This window comes from Haliotis rubra, unplaced genomic scaffold, assembly GCF_003918875.1.
Source record: "Haliotis rubra isolate DU_JTF1 unplaced genomic scaffold, ASM391887v1 Scf391, whole genome shotgun sequence".
NCBI lineage: Eukaryota > Metazoa > Mollusca > Gastropoda > Lepetellida > Haliotidae > Haliotis > Haliotis rubra.
In genome coordinates this window covers 645298-666790 of record NW_025767070.1, presented here as the reverse complement: position 1 = coordinate 666790, position 21493 = coordinate 645298, and the positions used below count along the sequence as shown (strand labels likewise).

The window sequence follows — 21493 nt, the reverse complement described above, 5'->3', positions numbered from 1 at the left end:
GGAATCTACAAGAAAGGTATCTACAAACAGGATATCTAAAAACAAGGTATCGGACAAACAGGGTATCTACAAACAGGGTATCAGACAAACAGGGTATCTACAGACAGGGTATCTACAAACAGGGTATCTACGAATAGAGTATGGGACACACAGGGTATCTACAAACAGGGTATCTACGAATCGAGTACGGGACAAACAGGGTATCTACAAACAGGGTATCTACGAATAGAGTATGGGACAAACAGGGTATCTACAAACAGGGTGTCGGACGACCAGGGAATCTACAAGAAAGGTATCTACAAACAGGATATCTAAAAACAGGGTATCGGACAAACAGGGTGTCGGACGAACAGGGAATCTACAAGAAAGGTATCTACGCTCAGGATATCTACAAATTGGGTATCGAACAAACAGGGTACATACAAACAAGGTATCGGACAAACATTGTATTTACATTTATAACAACAGAATATCGGACAAACAGGGTATCTACAGAGTATCTACAAAGAGGGTTTGTGACCAATGGGGCGAGCCCGAACCCACACAGCAGATAAACAAGCCTGACAACGTTGCAGTTACTCCATGGTTTCCAGGCAGCTGACGACTGACCTCACGGCCGAGCGAACACGAGACTATTGTTTACAAGTGATTCGTGACGTATGAACACAAGGGGTCGTCTCAAACGTTATCTGTGCGTATTATGTCAACACACTTTGTAAATAAGTTCGTAAACAAGGACTGTGTTAGTTTGCTGAGATGAAATAACGTTCATTGTTTCACTACTATAATGACGTGCATTCACGTGTGTTTGTACAATATTAATTGTGTATAAACTCTTCGAAAATCATGTTTTTCTTTTATGCCCATAGACCGCCTCCGTGGTGTAGTGGTAAGAGCATCCGCCCGGAGAGCGGAAGGTCGCGGGTTCGATTCCCGGTCGCGTCATACCAAAAGACGTTAAAATATGGTACTTGTTGGTCCCTGCCTGGCGCTCGGCATTAATGGGTACAACAAGGACTGGCCAGCTCGGAGTCAGTATAATGTGTCTGAGTGGGGTATTCATGGTTCACTGCGGCATGGTATCTCAGTGAGCTAGCACTAGAAAACCAGCTGAAGTCTGGGCTAGTACAAGCAGCCGCACATACACGTACACACGCATGCGTATGAGCATATGAGCGGAATATTCTAAAGTACGACGTAAAACCCAATTTCACCTCACCTCACCTTTTATGCCCTAAGGGGCGGTGGGGTAGCCTAGTGGTTAAGCGTTGGCTCGTCACGCCGAGGACCCGGGTTCGATTCCCCACATGGGCACAATGTGTTAAGCCCATTTCTGGTGTCCCCCGCCGTGATATTGCTGGAATATTGCTAAAAGCGGCGTAAAACTCAACTCAGTCAGTCAGTTTTATGCCCATAATTAGAAGTTTTATGGGGAAATTACGCCACAGTGTGCGTCGGGTAATGTACATACTCCGATTATTATCAGATAGTGCAGATACTGCAGATTGCAGACAATGTGTCATACAAAAACACCCGTCAGTCAAATATTTCTACTATAATTATGTCATGACTAAATATATATCACATCAAGTTACATTCTAGTTACTTATCCCATTGCATTTGAGAGGAAGAGACTATGTTGACGCGGTTATAATACAAGCGAATAAAGCAATAGGCGGATCCAGAGTAGGTTTGGGTGTGTGGGTGTGTGTGTGCACGGGTGCGCATCCCTCCCCCTCCCCTTTGTCCTAGTTTATTAAATGACCGATGAAACTCTCATGAAAACGGGTGAAAATGAACTTACACCCCCACCCCATGAGCAAACCCATTTGGTTTGTGAAAGGTAGAGCAGATGTAGGCTAGTGCACGTGCATTACATGACGATGAAATTGCTCATAAGAATCTCACGTCGGAGTAGAAAGTCACACTCCACTTGATCGCGTACAACCTGGGGCCCTTCGCTCACAATGGCAAGCGTCAGTGGGCGGTACTCATACATGCTAATACGGGTCAATTGTCAGGTCGGTGCTCAACTCATCCTTGCCTGCCAGTAGAGGTAGATTAGCTCGTACCAATGTTGGTATATCACTGCACTAATATATATTGGCGGATCCACGCACGCACGCGCGCACGCACGGCTTTCAAACTTCCTGGATCCGCCCATGTATATGAAGAGTAAGATACCTAGTCTACTTCTTGTCTACAGGATGAAGAGTGCATTGTGAAGGTAACTGATACTATACCAGCTGTGACATCAGTGCAGCCTATACAGATTCTGTCTCACTTATGCATACTGAATTACGTAAATGTGCTTTGCCTTAAAACTTTACAAACCTCTGTGATGTGCAGAATTACAGTGTCAGTGGGACAAGGTTTGTGTTTCTGAAAAACTGTGGTTACATTGTAAGTTCCAGATTAGAATAAAATCTCTTAAATGATCGTATGTTCTGAAAGAAAATGTTTTGATAAATTGCTACGCATATACCATTATATCAGTTGACTGAGAAGTAGCGCCTCGTCGATAGTTCAAATGGATGTGGCTCCCTCAGCTTATGGCATACCGTAGGTCAGTAAAGCATTGCTAATGATAGATATAACGGTACCCATTGCACAATGGAGTGTTGCCAACGGATAGGGAGGGTGATTATAGCTTCCTCCGTCATTTCCACAAGGTATGTCGTGTGCTCGACAATAACATAGTGACGACTGTCTCCGCAATCGACACCTGTGACCTTGATTATCCAATTACTAAGACAGAGGTCGAAAACGCGGTTGCACGTGATAAACGTGGGAAGGCTGCAGGATATGACCTATTCCCAGCGGAGTCACTGAAGAATGCGAGTATGTTCCGAAATTGTATTTAGATTGTTTACATTACGGCTTGAAAACAGCGTTTCCCCTAAGACTTGGCGTAATAGTACATAGGAGGATCCAGAGCGCGTGTGCGTGCGTGCGTGCGTGCGTGCGTGCGTACGCCCACCCCCTCCCTTTTGTCCTGAAAGTTTATTAAATGACTACTGAAACTCTCGTTAAAGCGGATGAAAATGAACTGTGCATTATTTGTTTTTGATTTAGAGTGCAATTCATTGGGAAAGTTTTGAGTCAAAAGGAATATTTTTTTACTGACCATGTCCATCTTGGTTATCGGGGTATCTCTCAGCTTTCGGTACCTGGTAAGATGTATTCAGAGATACTGAATGCCAGGCTTAATAATTGGTTGGAAATCTTTAGTCTGTATGAGCAAGATGGTTTCCGTAGCACACAAGAGCACATTTATAGTGTATTTCCCTGTTATTAACAATAGATAACTGTCAAATCAGTCAGCCTTATTTTGCTACATTGATGCCATGAAAGCATTTGACAAAGTAAACCGTAACTGATTTTGGTACATATTAATAAAACTTGGCATCAATGGTAAGCTTCTTCATGCAGTTCAATCTATGCATGAAAACATTTAGTCATGAGTTCGCATTAACAACTGTAATGCTGAGCGAGGACGATTTTATGGGTATAGAACTTCTTCATTCTGTACAGGCGAGGTTTCGACATCGATTCTAATCTCGTGGTCTGGCAAGTTGCTTTACTGTCACTGACGGGGTCTTAACGTAGTACCCCGTCAGTGACAGTATATTCCTTGTTGGCAGTTTTTATAGTACTAGGAGCCCATCAGTGACAGTATATACCCCGATGGCAGTTTTTATAGTACTAGGACCCCATCAGTGACTGTATATACCCTGATGGCAGTTTTTTTATAGTACTAGGAGCCCATCAGTGACAGTATATACCCCGATGGCAGTTTTTATAGTACTAGGACCCCGTCAGTGACAGTATATTACCTTGTTGGCAGTTTTTATAGTACTAGGAGCCCATCAGTGACAGTATATACCTTGTTGGCAGTTTTTATAGTACTAGGACCCCATCAGTGACAGTATATACCTCTGATGGCAGTTTTTATAGTACTAGGACCCCGTCAGTGACAGTATATACCTTGTTGGCAGTTTTTATAGTACTAGGACCCCGTCAGTGACAGTATATACCTTGTTGGCAGTTTTTATAGTACTAGGACCCCGTCAGTGACAGTATATACCTTGTTGGCAGTTTTTATAGTACTAGGACCCCATCAGTGACAGTATATACCTTGTTGGCAGTTTTTATAGTACTAGGACCCCATCAGTGACAGTATATACCTTGTTGGCAGTTTTTATAGTACTAGGACCCCATCAGTGACAGTATATACCTTGTTGGCAGTTTTATAGTACTAGGACCCCCGTCAGTGACAGTATATACCTTGTTGGCAGTTTTATAGTACTAGGAGCCCATCAGTGACAGTATATACCTTGTTGGCAGTTTTTATAGTACTAGGACCCCGTCAGTGACAGTATATTCCTTGTTGGCAGTTTTTATAGTACTAGGAGCCCGTCAGTGACAGTATATACCTTGTTGGCAGTTTTTATAGTACTAGGACCCCATCAGTGACAGTATATACCCTGATGGCAGTTTTATAGTACTAGGACCCTGTCGTCAGTGACAGTATATTCCTTGTTGGCAGTTTTATAGTACTAGGAGCCCATCAGTGACAGTATATACCTCGATGGCAGTTTTATAGTACTAGGACCCCATCAGTGACAGTATATTCTCTTTGTTGGCAGTTTTATAGTACTAGGAGCCCATCAGTGACAGTATATACCTTGTTGGCAGTTTTATAGTACTAGGACCCCATCAGTGACAGTATATACCCCTGATGGCAGTTTTATAGTACTAGGACCCCGTCAGTGACAGTATATTCCTTTGTTGGCAGTTTTATAGTACTAGGAGCCCATCAGTGACAATACAGTATATACCTTGTTGGCAGTTTTTATAGTACTAGGACCCCATCAGTGACAGTATATACCCTGATGGCAGTTTTTATAGTACTAGGACCCCGTCAGTGACAGTATATACCTTGTTGGCAGTTTTTATAGTACTAGGAGCCCATCAGTGACAGTATATACCTTGTTGGCAGTTTTTATAGTACTAGGACCCCATCAGTGACAGTATATACCTTGTTGGCAGTTTTTATAGTACTAGGACCCCATCAGTGACAGTATATACCCTGATGGCAGTTTTTATAGTACTAGGACCCCGTCAGTGACAGTATATACCTTGTTGGCAGTTTTTATAGTACTAGGAGCCCATCAGTGACAGTATATACCTTGTTGGCAGTTTTTATAGTACTAGGACCCCGTCAGTGACAGTATATACCTTGTTGGCAGTTTTTATAGTACTAGGAGCCCATCAGTGACAGTATATACCTTGTTGGCAGTTTTTATAGTACTAGGACCCCGTCAGTGACAGTATATACCTTGTTGGCAGTTTTTATAGTACTAGGACCCCGTCAGTGACAGTATATTCCTTGATGGCAGTTTTTATAGTACTAGGACCCCGTCAGTGACAGTATATACCTCGATGGCAGTTTTTATAGTACTAGGACCCCATCAATGACAGTATATGCCTTGATGGCAGTTTTATAGTACTAGGACCCCATCAGTGACAGTATATACCCCTGATGGCAGTTTTTATAGTACTAGGACCCCGTCAGTGACAGTATATACCTCGATGGCAGTTTTTATAGTACTAGGACCCCATCAATGACAGTATATGCCTTGATGGCAGTTTTTATAGTACTAGGACCCCGTCAGTGACAGTATATACCTTGATGGCAGTTTTTATAGTACTAGGACCCCGTCAATGACAATATATACCTTGATGGCAGTTTTTATAGTACTAGGACCCCATCAATGACAGTATATACCCTGATGGCAGTTTTATAGTACTAGGACCCCGTCAGTGACAGTATGTATACCCTGATGGCAGTTTTATAGTACTAGGACCCCATCAGTGACAGTATATAAACTAATGGCAGTTTTTATAGTACTAGGACCCCGTCAGTGACAGCATATACCCTGATGGCAGTTTTATAGTACTAGGACCCCATCAGTGACAGTATATACCCTGATGGCAGTTTTATAGTACTAGGACCCCGTCAGTGACAGTATATACCCTGATGGCAGTTTTTATAGTACTAGGACCCCATCAGTGACAGTATATACCCTGATGGCAGTTTTTATAGTACTAGGACCCCGTCAGTAACAGTATATACCCTGATGGCAGTTTTATAGTACTAGGACCCCATCAGTGACAGTATATACCCTGATGGCAGTTTTTATAGTACTAGGACCCCATCAGTGACAGTATATACCTTGATGGCAGTTTTATAGTACTAGGACCCCGTCAGTGACAGTATATACCCTGATGGCAGTTTTTATAGTACTAGGACCCCGTCAGTGACAGTACATACCTCGATGGCAGTTTTTATAGTACTAGGAGCCCATCAGTGACAGTATATACCCCTATGGCAGTTTTTATAGTACTAGGACCCCGTCAGTGACAGTATATACCCTGATGGCAGTTTTTATAGTACTAGGACCCCGTCAGTGACAGTACATACCTCGATGGCAGTTTTTATAGTACTAGGAGCCCATCAGTGACTGTATATACCCCGATGGCAGTTTTTATAGTACTAGGACCCCCGTCAGCGACATATACCCTGATGGCAGTTTTATAGTACTAGGACCCCGTCAGTGACAGTATATACCCTGATGGCAGTTTTTATAGTACTAGGACCCCATCAGTGACAGTATATACCCTGATGGCAGTTTTTATAGTACTAGGACCCCATCAGTGACAGTATATACCCTGATGGCAGTTTTTATAGTACTAGGACCCCATCAGTGACAGTATATACCCTGATGGCAGTTTTTATAGTACTAGGACCCCGACAGTGACAGTACATACCTCGATGGCAGTTTTTATAGTACTAGGAGCCCATCAGTGACAGTATATACCCTGATGGCAGTTTTTATAGTACTAGGAGCCCGACAGTGACAGTACATACCTCGATGGCAGTTTTTATAGTACTAGGAGCCGATCAGTGACAGTATATACCCTGATGGCAGTTTTAAGCGTTGCAAGCTCCTGTGGCATGTTTATAGAGAACTATCCTTTCATGACCTGTTTATACAGCGCACGAGACACGTAAATAGAATGTTCTTCTTCCTAACATGACCCACTTTGAGACGACCCCGAGCTGTTGGTTCAGTGATTCACTGCGCAGCTGAAGGCTTGTGAGGAGGGCAGACAGACTGCGAGCCACCACGTACTACCCCAGCAATGGAGGTCCTGGGTGTTGATCTTACCCTGCCCCTGACTCTACTCGCGGGGTTCCTGGTGTTTGTATACATGTAAGTAATGCATCATTTGATTACAAAGTTGTCACATGATTATCAGTTGTTGTGTATGTTGGAGACAGATCACCGACTGTTGGTCGACTTGGTAAGAATAGTGTCAAGTGGCTGTGTACAATCCAACTGTGTACAGTATCGTACGATTCATGGGCCTCAAGGTGTTCAGAAATCACGTTCAAAGTTTAGTGTTGCTATAGTGGCTTGGGGAGAGAAGTATATTGCAGGTGCAGGTGTACCCGAGGTCGGATTATTGTGACGGGTGTCCAAGGCCGGGTCAGGGGTCTCTCCTCTGCTGACTCCGTCGGGATCTGGCTGGAATATTGCCATGCTATTGATATTCTCAGGTTGTGTAGTGAGATTAAGCTTTGGACGAGTACAGGTGACACAAGAGGCCATGTTGTCGGACCTGTTCAAAGATGATACGGATACAATACGAACTAGAAGCCATGATACAGGCTGAACTATTGAAGGCTGTCTGGTACAGTATATATACTGGACAAAATAAGTTAGGGATATTTGTATGTTTAAGATTGATATTTTATCAGTGTGTCAATGCATAAATAGATCATTATTCATAATTTCAAAAGTTACATATATCCCTAATTACTTTTGTTCAGTATATTAGAAGCCAGGTCAGAGGCCGACCTATTGAAGGCTGTCGGGTACAGAACATACTAGAAGCCAGGTTAGAGGCCGAACTATTGTAGGCTGTTGTTTACAAGTCTATTGTTTACAAACAATGCTTCAGAACGTACCGGCCCAAAACAGTCACACTTCATTGCTTACATTCTTGCAAACAGATGGAGTTAGACATAATATGTTTTATCTCCTTCCAAAGTCAGTCGAAATTCGCGTTTCACTTTTGAGACTTTTAAATCTTGACAGGCTATGGGAAGTACTCATATATAAGTTGTAGGAGTGATATGGGCGCGCATCTGGGCTGTCAACTCAATATCCGGGCTTTATAGAATTGGGGACTCAAGAATATTGTTATATTTAAATGGGTATGATTTTGCCTTTCTGTATATATGAAGCACTTGTGTGTATGGATAAATGGTTCATATAATGCCCACGATAATGCGACGTTATATCCTAACACACGTGATGACTAAAGTCCCTGTCGTGTTTTGATCAGATTTAGAAAGACAAACGTGTGTGTTTTTCCATCACGCCAGTACTGTATAGCGCTACGTCATGCACAGGACAAAGGAAGGCGGGCCAGTATTTACTACGCTCTCATCTGTAGCCAGCGAGTGAGTCAGTGGGCAGGTTATTGTGTTAGTACCTACACCGAAACGTCGCACTCACTGCAATGAAATAGCTGACTATCCATAGAACTTGCTTTTCCTTCACGTTTACAACTTCTAAAATGCTTATCAATGAAAAAAAACCTTTTATTGGGACAGCATTATTTGTAAACAACAGCCGATAACACCAAAGGTTACTTTGCTCTGCTCGTATTTTTCCGCGAGAGAAGTTTCTACCCCAGTATCCACAGTGAAGGTATTTCACTGTTCTAACTTTCCCATTGCTGTTAAAAAGAGTTGTAAGTGTAAACCGACGGGCCAAATACAAGCCTGTCGCTGCTGGTCACATATTGTTTACACTCGGTAGTTAGTTTATGCATGCAACCGTCAACATACTGCCTTTCTAAAGATTTCAATACGACATATATCTCATGAATAGTTCGTCCTATGCCAATGGCGCTTTACTTTTATTGTATATCTGTAATGTACTATAGAGTAAGGATGTATATAGAAATACCTGACAATGTCACCCACAACCCCTCACAAGCTTCATCGATACTTGACTGCATGAATGTTTGGTATTAATGGAAATCGGTTGGTCACTCTGTAAATGAACATATACGAACATATATAAAACGTATGTAGAATCACCAAGAAAACGATATAAATGCAGTTATTTTTATGTTTTATTTTTCTACATATTATTTGTCAAGCTCAAGCAATTTGGTTTTGCTATGTTCCAGTCTCACGATCCCCATTTTGTTTTACCTTTTATCTTGGTACCCTCAAAAACGCAAAAGCTACAATAAATGCATCAAAAACTTCAGGAAACAAAATATGCAAGAAATATTTTGTGTGTTTGAGATTGATAGAAGTCCCCTAGAATCACACTTAGATATTAAAGTTCATAAAAAAGCAATTTGAAATTACAATCGCTTGTTAAAGTGACTCCACCCCACCTTCATGTTGACTGAAAGAGCTTGTTTGGAGACACTACCCATCCCCTTTCAGATGACGTAATCATAAGGGCATAGCTTATTCTAATGTTTTCACTTATGCATACATGATGCCAAGGGTTCAAACTAAATACTGAATGGTCACACAAGTGTCAGCTCACAATATATTGTAAACAGTGCCAGCTTGAATATCTGGACACAATGTTTTTGAAAGATTAAAATGGGGTGTCCTTAAAAATAGCCCCAGACAAAATATAAATCAGGCAATCCAAATCTTTGACTGTTGATCATGACGCGAAGTCATCCAATACTATACTGAACATATTTTATATGACATTATCTGAGGGCGTACCATTATCCAAGAGGTACCAAAAAGACAAACCGTTTTTCATTTTCTGCAATTTTGTTAGAAATATTATACCCCAATGTGTTGTGATGACAAATATCTGGTTAACCACATTACCCACACATGTGAAATTTTGGATATGGGTTTGCTAACGGTTCCTTCAAAATATAATGGAAGCTTTTCAAACATTGGACATCGACAATATAGTTAGGCTACGTACTTTTTGATCGACCCTCGCATATCATAGGCGGATCCAGAAGGGGGAGTGCGCACTCCCATTCTGTCCTGAAAGTTTATTACAAGTGACAATTTATTTCGGTATGGCGGCCACATGGCCGAAAGTACATTTAAAGTACAAAGTTATTGTGCACAGAGGTACATGATAAGGTCGAGTTACAGTACTGTGGAAAATCTATAGTTCATATTGGTAGATTTCTTTTTAGATAAATACTTAAGGATAGTATATGTTCCTCATTAGTTGATGATAATAACTGATAATACTTGAAAAGTGATGGGTCCACATGATAGTAAGATGGAATAATCTTCTGACGACTTTCTGCATAATAAGGACAAATAAGCAGAAAATGATACTCATCTTCAATTTGCTGTAACTGACACTTAGAGCAGACTAATGCATTTCTATCAACATTCTTATTAAACCGATACTGCTGAATATTTAACTTATGTGAAAGACAACAAAATTTACATAACATTCTTCTCAAATCTACTTTGCAAGCAAGGGAAGATATATACATTTCTGGGGTTAACAATGATTTTAACTCTGAATATGCACTGCGGTAATGTGAATTGTTAATCTTATAATGCCAATCCTGGAACTTGATATGTTTACAAAGTTGTTGAAAGTTGATTAAATGTCCATTGAAACTGTCGTGAAAACAGGTGCACACACCACACGCACGCACGCACGCGCGCACGCACACACACACACACCACTTGCTCAGAAGCTGTGTCCGCCCCTGTATATGATCGTGTAGTTGACTGATACCTGTGTTCTTTTGGCAACAAACAGAATATAAAATGTTGGTTTTATAGGCAAACAACACCTTAAACAGATTATTAAAATTTGGACAATCTACGTTCTCTGTTCTCTGCAGATCACCCATATAGCTTACATACATTTTACACTTAGCGGAGTGTCTACTTTCTCAGGATCTCAGTATGGATCCTTGGTTATAACCATATCTGTGTTTTAATGACTTTATCAAAGGTGTAGATAGTGCTAATACCACTCAGCCGTTTAGATTACCTGACAAAGACTATATATGAGGATTACATACATTTTGTAAAAAAAGTAAGAAACGGACAGGCGCTTTGAGCAGTTCATTTCGATATATTTTGACAGCAATCGTCATTAAGACAATTCCTTTGCTTGAATCCCATTAATCACGTCGTGGTTAATCATGACTGTAGCACGATTAAATCCGGGCTGGATGCCTAAATGATATATTCCTCATTTCAATAGGAATTGATTCTGATCGTTCTTGTTTTCTCCAGATATGGTAAATGGCGGTTCCGCTTGATGAGGAACGCGGGTATTCCCGGTCCAGAACCTGACATCTACTTAGGGGATCTTCGGCGTACCATGAGAGATGTAGGCAATTAGAAGCCATAGCTCTTCGGTCTAAATATTAATATGTATATTTCAACATTTGGATATGACGGAACTTATATGCGCATATATAGTTCCCAGACATTTACTCTCCCCACCATTCCGTGGAGTGGTCAGTAAATTTTAAAGGAAAACTGGTGTAACACTGGTCCATGAATTGAAAATTTACCTTTTTATGTGAACATGTATTCCTAGAAGTTAAAAGATGACCAAGTATATTAATGGAAATAATCTCTGTACGAAATGTAGATGTTTGTGTATCAACATCAACTAAGAGGTGAGATAATTATACCGTGTCGAGCTTGAACGGCCACTACATTAAGTAGTCATCTATAGCCTGTGTGTAACCCATTGCTTGTTGTGCTAGTAGGCTTTATCTTAACTAATGTTGCAGGGTTTCGACCTGGAGAACAAACTGGGCAAGCAGTATGGAGACGTATTCGGGTATTGTATAAATCCATAAGCATAAATAACACGATTATACTGTATATTTGCTTCAATCTATACAGTTTCTTTTTTTCTACATTGTGTGTTTTGGCTAGGTGGGATGTCCATGTGGAGGAAGGGTGATTGTGAGAGGGGGTGGCGGGGGCGGGGATAACTTTTTTTGTCAGACATCTGTGTTATCATTTACTACATTTCCTTAATCATTACCCCCGTCTTAAATAGCATAAAATGGGGGATTCAAGCTCATGACTGTGTAGATTCAAAGTCAGTTGAAATGTCATCACGGTTTTTTTCAGATTCTGGTTAGGAGGCCTTCCCATGGTCAACGTGTTTGACCCCGATATCCTAAAGGAGGTCCTGGTAAAGGACTTTAAGACCTTCACTGACAGATTGGTGAGTGGCAGACACTCGGTGGTGAAAACAAACTGAACGGGTTCCTAGCAAATAGGCAATTTTGTCAACGGCATCCTCAGATTGAGATGTTGTCGGCATATACAGCAAATGCATAGATATATCCTAGGAAGCGTTCATAATTTTTGGCTAGGGGAAATCATGATAATTGTAAGGGAAGGTGGGGGCACCCATTTTGTTATGGGCAAGTAAGGGATGGGGTGGGTTTCATCAATTTTTGTACACGTCATGGAGTTTCACTAAGAGGAGGTATGGCAAAATCAGTTGTTATTGCTGTCATGTTCATATGCGGTCGTTTGCCGCTTTAAAGGAGCAATGTTCGTAGAGCTAGGGCTATAGGTACCATGTGGTCTGTTCTATTTCATGGATGATCCTTGGGTAAGACCAAACGAACAAAGCGCATTTGGGAAAATATTTTAGTCACATAAATGCATGTTGGCTTGATGTAGGAAAGTTTTGGACAGACCAAAGTGATGCATGTCTCGGACCTTTGGCTCTTTGATGAAACCCGTGAGCCAGAGTATTTCACGGACAAACATAAACTTAAAATCAGTTTGTATCGGGTTTAGATCCCACTTGGTTAGAGGCAAATAAGGTAACACGGTGTTCACATGACATGTTCAGGCTGCTGCTACCTTTAATTGTATATTTGAATATTTCCAGTCGTTTGAACTCGATGACTTCCCACTTTCCACTAATCTGTTCAATGTGCGAGGGGAAACATGGAGAAGACTACGCAACATCGTCAGTCCAACATTCAGCGGTGTCAAGCTTCGACGGGTATGTCACAACGCCAAGTCTGCGTCATTGGTGTCAGCTGATGACACAAAGTCAAGAACAGTCAGGGGCAGTGGGGTAGCCTAGTGGTTAAAGAGTATTTCTGGGTACAATGGGTGAAGACCATTTCTGGTGTCCCCTGCAGTGATTTTGGTGAAATATTGCCAAAAGCGACATACAACACAACTCACTCACTCACTCACTTAGACATTCAACGAACGTTTACGTAATTATTTATTTCTAAATCGGAAAGTGAAAGGCAACTGGCACTTCAACCGAAACTGATCATTTGCCGTATTTTCAAAACGCCACAAATATGAAAGATGCTATGGCTGAGGTAATCAAAATGCATCGTCCTTCTTTTATTAGGCAACGGTGTCGTACTTTGTCGCTCTGATCACTTCTATTGCAAGAACGTACATTTTTATTTTCTATATGTATTGAAGAAAAATATTCATATGATTTGGTGGTGAATCCATTGATGTTTCAAAGCATGTGTTATATATATATATGCCCGCAAACTGCGCATCATAATCTTCTTTTTCCATGTAGGCTGAGTATACTTTTGATCATATTAGGAAGTCATGTAAAATATGTACTTACAGAAGATGGAAGTGGTCTGTATTTGCAGATGCTTATTGCAGGTATTACCTCGCAAAAACTGGTAATATGGAATGTACCTTTGACAAAACTTGAGCATGTGTCTTTATGAAAGTGAGTGAGTTTGGTGTAACGCCACCTTTGAACAGCATTTGAGTTACATCACGGAATGGAGAGAAGGGAGGAAGGCTACAAGTGTTGAAGGGTATGACAAACCTATATTCATGCGTCTCGATCACAGATTTCAGGTACCCCCTAACTGTACTACTTTGCACAGATACGAGTAATTGCGGGGTCTCGGCAGACTGACCTACCCTTAAACTGCCTTCTAAAAAAACATTAGATCTCGTTCTCCATGTAACGGCTGAAGATCCTCTTGCCATCCTAAGCCCATATACAAGTAGGTAAAAGGGAAGCGTAATTCGCTAGCTTGTGTATGTGTTCGGTTAATAGTATAAATCTGTTTTGTTACAGATGTGTGCGGGACTTAACACATGCGCTGGAAAACTAACCGATAACTTTGCTGCCGCCGCCGAGTCAGGGGAAACCGTAGACGTGAAAACGTAAGATGTTCATCTAGATATGCTGGATGTCCTATGGTCTGTCAACCTGATGTTTGGGATCCATATTTTAGCGGTGTGTTTAGAAGCAGTATGCTTGTATGTCTGTATGTGATGCAAATGAAATATTTTTAATTTGTATCCTTCGGCATAACGAGAAAAAATATCAGTTTTAGTGTTTATCAGAGTGTTAAACTATGGACTATGAAACCAGTTTGTTCTGGAACCCCCATAAGTGGTTCAAAAGGTTCAATCATCACACAACGTCACATTATGAAAATGTAGACAAAAAACAGTCCTCCCCTACTTCCCAAGTATTACAGTCGACCATGACCAACAGGTAATGTACTGCTGTCTGTGCTAAACAATGGAGGTAGGTTGTCATTCGTCTGTCATGTCTCCAAGAATTGGTGGAACCACATTTTTCACAATCCTGACTTTCAGGAACCTGGTCAACTAGTTTCACGCAGGCGATTGGTTAAATTATACCATTGCTGTCATGCGCGTCAGTACTGGATTTGACATTGGGAATATTGTTTCAGTTACTTTGGTGCTTTTTCCATGGACTCCATCGCCAGCACCGCTTTTGGCATCGACACCCAGTCCCAAAATAACCGTGAGAGCGGTTTCATAACAGCAGCCAAGAAAGTATTTGAGACTAATGTTTTCGCAAACCCAGTGCTGTTCATTGCACGTGAGTGTCAATATTTCATTGAAAACAATTCTTGCCTGATTAAATAACGGAAAACGAAGTAATTTTCAAGTTCTAGGATTATAGTTTTTCTCGCACTGTATTCTGTGTTTTAGAAAGAAACACATGTATGTTTTTAGTTGTGAGACTGATGTTTTGGTTGCTTCCCTTAAATTCAAGGATTCGTCAACCCTTGATTTACTACGATAACCCAATAATTTAAACTGATCCTCAGTAAGCAAAATGGTCAATTTCGTCAACCACGGAAAGTATTCTACAGTCTTGTTCAGCTATTTTTACCAAACTGAAAACCTAGTTGATGAAACTGACACAGTTTTCACCTAATTTCAGTGATCTTTCCGAGTGTGCAACCACTGCTAGCAAAACTAGGGTTTTCATCGATACCTCGGGCATCTAAGAATTTTTTTGAGAACACTGCGAAAGACATAATCAAGCAAAGGCGGGCAGAACCGGAGGAAGATCGACGTGTAGGTATATTTGATCTTTCGGGTCTCCGAGATGAATATAATATTCAGCCAGTGATGGGGACAGTGCATGGGAGTCTCGTTCATCCCTTCATGCGCGTCACTAATTAGATTACTTTAAAAGAGTCATAGTGTGGATGTCTGGCACACATAAACATCTAGCCAGGATCAAATTAGAGTAAGTCTGTTCACACACTATCGGGTAGTTACAACTTGATGATGGTGATTTAGATATTATGCCAAGCACACAGGGCACAAGGGCAGCCAGACCTTCCCGAACAATGTAGAGTTTTCATTAGCGTTTGAACACGTGGCATGTACAAAGCAGACACGTGTGATATTAGCTTTGTGTTGTTAGAAATAAACTACAAAGAAATCATTTTGCAATGCTTTTGATAGTTCAAAATCGAGTTCATGCGTGTTTAAATCAAACTCAGTGAAACACTGATGCATTAGTTGTTCCCCGAACAGTGGAAGACTATGCTTTCCGAAATCCTTCTCTGCTCCCTGAGGAGTATACAACACAAACTGCCTAAGCACGCTAGTTGTTTTATATATTTGAAAATAAGGAATGCTTCCTGTCTATATTTGCATACACTGACAAATGTCACCGTTTCGTGTAATGTTTTCAGCAAATTAAAGAACCAGTTGCTTAAATACAAATATATACACAGAAATTCTGCTCGGATCCGTCTTTAATTATCGAAAGCAGTGTCATTTTCCATCTAATGTAATATACCCGTGTCTGTTACTTACAGTCAGCTTAACAGCTGTTTGTCTTCCTCTTACAGCGGAGGGGTGACTTCCTCCAGCTGATGCTGAATGCTGAGAGTGACGTCACAGAAAACGGGAACAATGACAAATCACATAAGAGTATGTTCATGACGTACAGTCAGTACATATTTAGTATGTAAGGATTGGTTTAAATGGTACAGACGTGTAACGAAGACCCTCGATTGTTAAAAAAGGTTTGCGAACGAAACAGAAGGATGTTATTTACTGACAGCTAATTCGGATCCAAGTAACAAGACATCTATCAATTGGCCATTAGCCATTGGACAGAGGGTTAGGGACCGTTCACAATTTATGTGGTGTGTGTGTGTGTGTGTGTGTGTGTGTGTGTGTGTGTGTGTGTGTGTGTGTGTGTGTGTGTGTGTGTGTGTGTGTGTGTGTGTGTGTGTGTGTGAGATGTTGATTTTAAGGGGGGTCACCCATTTTGTTCTGGGGAGGTAGAGGGGTCATCAATTTTATACACGTTTCTAGAGGGTCATCAATAAAAATTTTAACTTTGTACATGAGATGCAGGAGGGTCACTTATTTTGTACATAAATAGGGGGTCATTCACATTGTACATGATTCTGTACACACACACATGCAGGAGGGGTCACTATACTTATGTACATAAATTTGAAGCATGGGACTCAACTCAACAAAGTACTAGAATCTGTACTTTACTGAGAAAGTGATTGTGTAATCTCAAATATAACATATGTTATAAATGAAATCAAACAAGTGAGCGGAATCCAGGTCATGTATATTTGTATTCATTTTACCCGTGAAAGGTTCAAAGTGCAGAAAGAAAGACAAGTCGTTTTGTTTCGGTGTAATTCTTCTCACAATATGCGCATGCTTTATAACTTCACATGCTTCAAGTTCATTCTCTAAAGGCCACAGGGGGCCCCAGCGTATTTTACTGACTTGACAGTGGTAGCATTGGTTCTATCTCCGTGACATGTATGGAGAAATAGTTCAAACATTTACTGCTGCCTACTCAGAATGGCATTTTGAACTATATTTCCGTACTCTACTCATTTCTTAATTTTATGTCAGAAATGTCAACCGATGAAATGATTGGCCAAGCATTCATGTTCTTTCTCGCTGGATACGAAACTACGGCGAGCACTCTCCAGTACGTGGCGTACATTTTGGCAACTCACCCCGACGTTCAACAGAAGATGTCAGAAGAGATAGATTCAGTCCTCGGAGATGTAAGTCCCACTTCTGTGTGTTGTTCGATCATTTGTCTCCCTGTGATGTAAGTCTCACCTCTGTGTGTTGTGTCATCATTTGTCTCTCGGAGATGTAAGTCTCACCTCTGTGTGTTGTGTCATCATTTGTCTCTCGGAGATAAAAGTCTCACCTCTGTGTGTTGTGTCATCATTTGTCTCTCGGAGATGTAAGTCTCACCTCTGTGTGTGTTGTGTCATCATTTGTCTCTCGGAGATGAAAGTCTCACCTCTGTGTGTTGTGTCATCATTTGTCTCTCGGAGATGAAAGTCTCACCTCTGTGTGTTGTGTCATCATTTGTCTCTCGGAGATGTAAGTCTCACCTCTGTGTGTTGTGTCATCATTTGTCTCTCGGAGATGTAAGTCTCACCTCTGTGTGTTGTGTCATCATTTGTCTCTCGGAGATGTAAGTCTCACCTCTGTGTGTTGTGTCATCATTTGTCTCTCGGAGATGTAAGTCTCACCTCTGTGTGTTGTGTCATCATTTGTCTCGGAGATGTAAGTCTCACCTCTGTGTGTTGTGTCATCATTTGTCTCTCTTTTGAGATGTAAGTCTCACCTCTGTGTGTTGTGTCATCATTTGTCTCTCGGAGATGTAAGTCTCACCTCTGTGTGTTGTGTCATCATTTGTCTCTCGGAGATGTAAGTCTCACCTCTGTGTGTTGTGTCATCATTTGTCTCTCGGAGATGTAAGTCTCACTTCTGTGTGTTGTGTCATCATTTGTCTCTCGGAGATGTAAGTCCCACCTCTGTGTGTTGTGTCATCATTTGTCTCTCGGAGATGTAAGTCTCACCTCTGTGTGTTGTGTCATCATTTGTCTCTCGGAGATGTAAGTCTCACCTCTGTGTGTTGTGTCATCATTTGTCTCTCGGAGATGTAAGTCTCACCTCTGTGTGTTGTGTCATCATTTGTCTCTCGGAGATGTAAGTCTCACCTCTGTGTGTTGTGTCATCATTTGTCTCTCGGAGATGTAAGTCTCACCTCTGTGTGTTGTGTCATCATTTGTCTCGGAGATGTAAGTCTCACCTCTGTGTGTTGTGTCATCATTTGTCTCTCGAGAGATGAAAGTCTCACCTCTGTGTGTTGTGTCATCATTTGTCTCTCGGAGATGTAAGTCTCACCTCTGTGTGTTGTGTCATCATTTGTCTCTCGGAGATGTAAGTCTCACCTCTGTGTGTTGTGTCATCATTTGTCTCTCGGAGATGTAAGTCTCACCTCTGTGTGTTGTGTCATCATTTGTCTCTCGGAGATGTAAGTCTCACCTCTGTGTGTTGTGTCATCATTTGTCTCTCGGAGATGTAAGTCTCACCTCTGTGTGTTGTGTCATCATTTGTCTTTCGGAGATGTAAGTCTCACCTCTGTGTGTTGTGTCATCATTTGTCTTTCGAAGATGTAAGTCTCACCTCTGTGTGTTGTGTCATCATTTGTCTCTCGGAGATGTAAGTCTCACCTCTGTGTGTTGTGTCATCATTTGTCTCTCGGAGATGTAAGTCTCACCTCTGTGTGTTGTGTCATCATTTGTCTCTCGGAGATGTAAGTCTCTCCTCTGTGTGTTGTGTCATCATTTGTCTCTCGGAGATGTAAGTCTCACCTCTGTGTGTTGTGTCATCATTTGTCTCTCGGAGATGTAAGTCTCACCTCTGTGTGTTGTGTCATCATTTGTCTCTCGGAGATGTAAGTCTCACCCCTGTGTGTTGTGTCATCATTTGTCTTTCGAAGATGTAAGTCTCACCTCTGTGTGTTGTGTCATCATTTGTCTCTCGGAGATGTAAGTCTCACCTCTGTGTGTTGTGTCATCATTTGTCTCTCGGAGATGTAAGTCTCACCTCTGTGTGTTGTGTCATCATTTGTCTCTCGGAGATGTAAGTCTCACCTCTGTGTGTTGTGTCATCATTTGTCTCTCGGAGATGTAAGTCTCACCTCTGTGTGTTGTGTCATCATTTGTCTCTGGAGATGTAAGTCTCACCTCTGTGTGTGTTGTGTCATCATTTGTCTCTCGGAGATGTAAGTCTCACCTCTGTGTGTTGTGTCATCATTTGTCTCTCGGAGATGTAAGTCTCACCTCTGTGTGTTGTGTCATCATTTGTCTCTCGGAGATGTAAGTCTCACCTCTGTGTGTTGTGTCATCATTTGTCTCTCGGAGATGTAAGTCTCACCTCTGTGTGTTGTGTCATCATTTGTCTCTCGGAGATGTAAGTCTCACCTCTGTGTGTTGTGTCATCATTTGTCTCTCGGAGATGTAAGTCTCATCTCTGTGTGTTGTGTCATCATTTGTCTCTCGGAGATGTAAGTCTCACCTCTGTGTGTTGTGTCATCATTTGTCTCTCGGAGATGTAAGTCTCACCTCTGTGTGTTGTGTCATCATTTGTCTCTCGGAGATGAAAGTCTCACCTCTGTGTGTTGTGTCATCATTTGTCTCTCGGAGATGTAAGTCTCACCTCTGTGTGTTGTGTCATCATTTGTCTCTCGGAGATGTAAGTCTCACCTCTGTGTGTTGTGTCATCATTTGTCTCTCGGAGATGTAAGTCCCACCTCTGTGTGTTGTGTCATCATTTGTCTCTCGGAGATGTAAGTCTCACCTCTGTGTGTTGTGTCATCATTTGTCTCTCGGAGATGTAAGTCTCACCTCTGTGTGTTGTGTCATCATTTGTCTCTCGGAGATGTAAGTCTCACCCCTGTGTGTTGTGTCATCATTTGTCTCGGAGATGTAAGTCTCACCTCTCTGTGTGTTGTGTCATCATTTGTCTCTCGGAGATGTAAGTCTCACCTCTGTGTGTTGTGTCATCATTTGTCTCTCGGAGATGTAAGTCTCACCTCTGTGTGTTGTGTCATCATTTGTCTCTCGGAGATGTAAGTCTCACCTCTGTGTGTTGTGTCATCATTTGTCTCGGAGATGTAAGTCTCACCTCTGTGTGTTGTGTCATCATTTGTCTCTCGGAGATGTAAGTCTCACCTCTGTGTGTTGTGTCATCATTTGTCTCTCGGAGATGTAAGTCTCACCTCTGTGTGTTGTGTCATCATTTGTCTCTCGGAGATGTAAGTCTCACCTCTGTGTGTTGTGTCATCATTTGTCTCTCGGAGATGTAAGTCTCACCTCTGTGTGTTGTGTCATCATTTGTCTCCCTGTGATGTAAGTCTCACCTCTGTGTGTTGTGTCATCATTTGTCTCTCGGAGATGTAAGTCTCACCTCTGTGTGTTGTGTCATCATTTGTCTCTCGGAGATGTAAGTCTCACCTCTGTGTGTTGTGTCATCATTTGTCTCTCGGAGATGTAAGTCTCACCTCTGTGTGTTGTGTCATCATTTGTCTCTCGAAGATGTAAGTCTCACCTCTGTGTGTTGTGTCATCATTTGTCTCTCGGAGATGTAAGTCTCACCTCTGTGTGTTGTGTCATCATTTGTCTCGGAGATGTAAGTCTCACCTCTGTGTGTTGTGTCATCATTTGTCTCTCGGAGATGTAAGTCTCACCTCTGTGTGTTGTGTCATCTTTTGTCTCTCGGAGATGTAAGTCTCACCTCTGTGTGTCTCCCTGTGATGTAAGTCTCACCTCTGTGTGTTGTGTCATCATTTGTCTCGGAGATGTAAGTCTCACCTCTGTGTGTTGTCATCATTTGTCTCTCGGAGATGTAAGTCTCACCTCTGTGTGTTGTCTCTCATTGGAGATGTAAGTCTCACCTCTGTGTGTTGTGTCATCATTTGTCTCTCGAGATGTAAGTCTCACCTCTGTGTGTTGTGTCATCATTTGTCTCTCGGAGATGTAAGTCTCACCTCTGTGTGTTGTGTCATCATTTGTCTCTCGGAGATGTAAGTCTCACCTCTGTGTGTTGTGTCATCATTTGTCTCTCGGAGATGTAAGTCTCACCTCTGTGTGTTGTGTCATCATTTGTCTCGGAGATGTAAGTCTCACCACTGTGTGTGTGTCATCATCATTTGTCTCTCGGAGATGTAAGTCTCATCTCATTGTGTCTCTTGTAAGTCTCGGAGATGTAAGTCTCACCTCTGTGTGTTGTGTCATCATTTGTCTCTCGGAGATGTAAGTCTCCATCTCTGTG

General features: G+C 41.7%; 1 protein-coding gene across 1 annotated transcript in view; it reads left to right on the top strand.

Moving 5' to 3' along the window:
• Nucleotides 1–7146: 7146 nt before the first annotated feature.
• Nucleotides 7147–21493, top strand: part of LOC124286795 (cytochrome P450 3A29-like) — a 30082-nt gene continuing 15735 nt past the window's right edge. The window contains exons 1-10 of the mRNA XM_046723232.1: nucleotides 7147–7280; nucleotides 11348–11444; nucleotides 11857–11906; nucleotides 12206–12302; nucleotides 12984–13100; nucleotides 14172–14260; nucleotides 14800–14951; nucleotides 15300–15436; nucleotides 16225–16306; nucleotides 17264–17421. Of these exons, the coding sequence (XP_046579188.1) occupies nucleotides 7210–7280; nucleotides 11348–11444; nucleotides 11857–11906; nucleotides 12206–12302; nucleotides 12984–13100; nucleotides 14172–14260; nucleotides 14800–14951; nucleotides 15300–15436; nucleotides 16225–16306; nucleotides 17264–17421 (1050 nt within the window). The 5' untranslated portion in view covers nucleotides 7147–7209. The remainder of the gene's footprint in view (nucleotides 7281–11347; nucleotides 11445–11856; nucleotides 11907–12205; nucleotides 12303–12983; nucleotides 13101–14171; nucleotides 14261–14799; nucleotides 14952–15299; nucleotides 15437–16224; nucleotides 16307–17263; nucleotides 17422–21493) is intronic.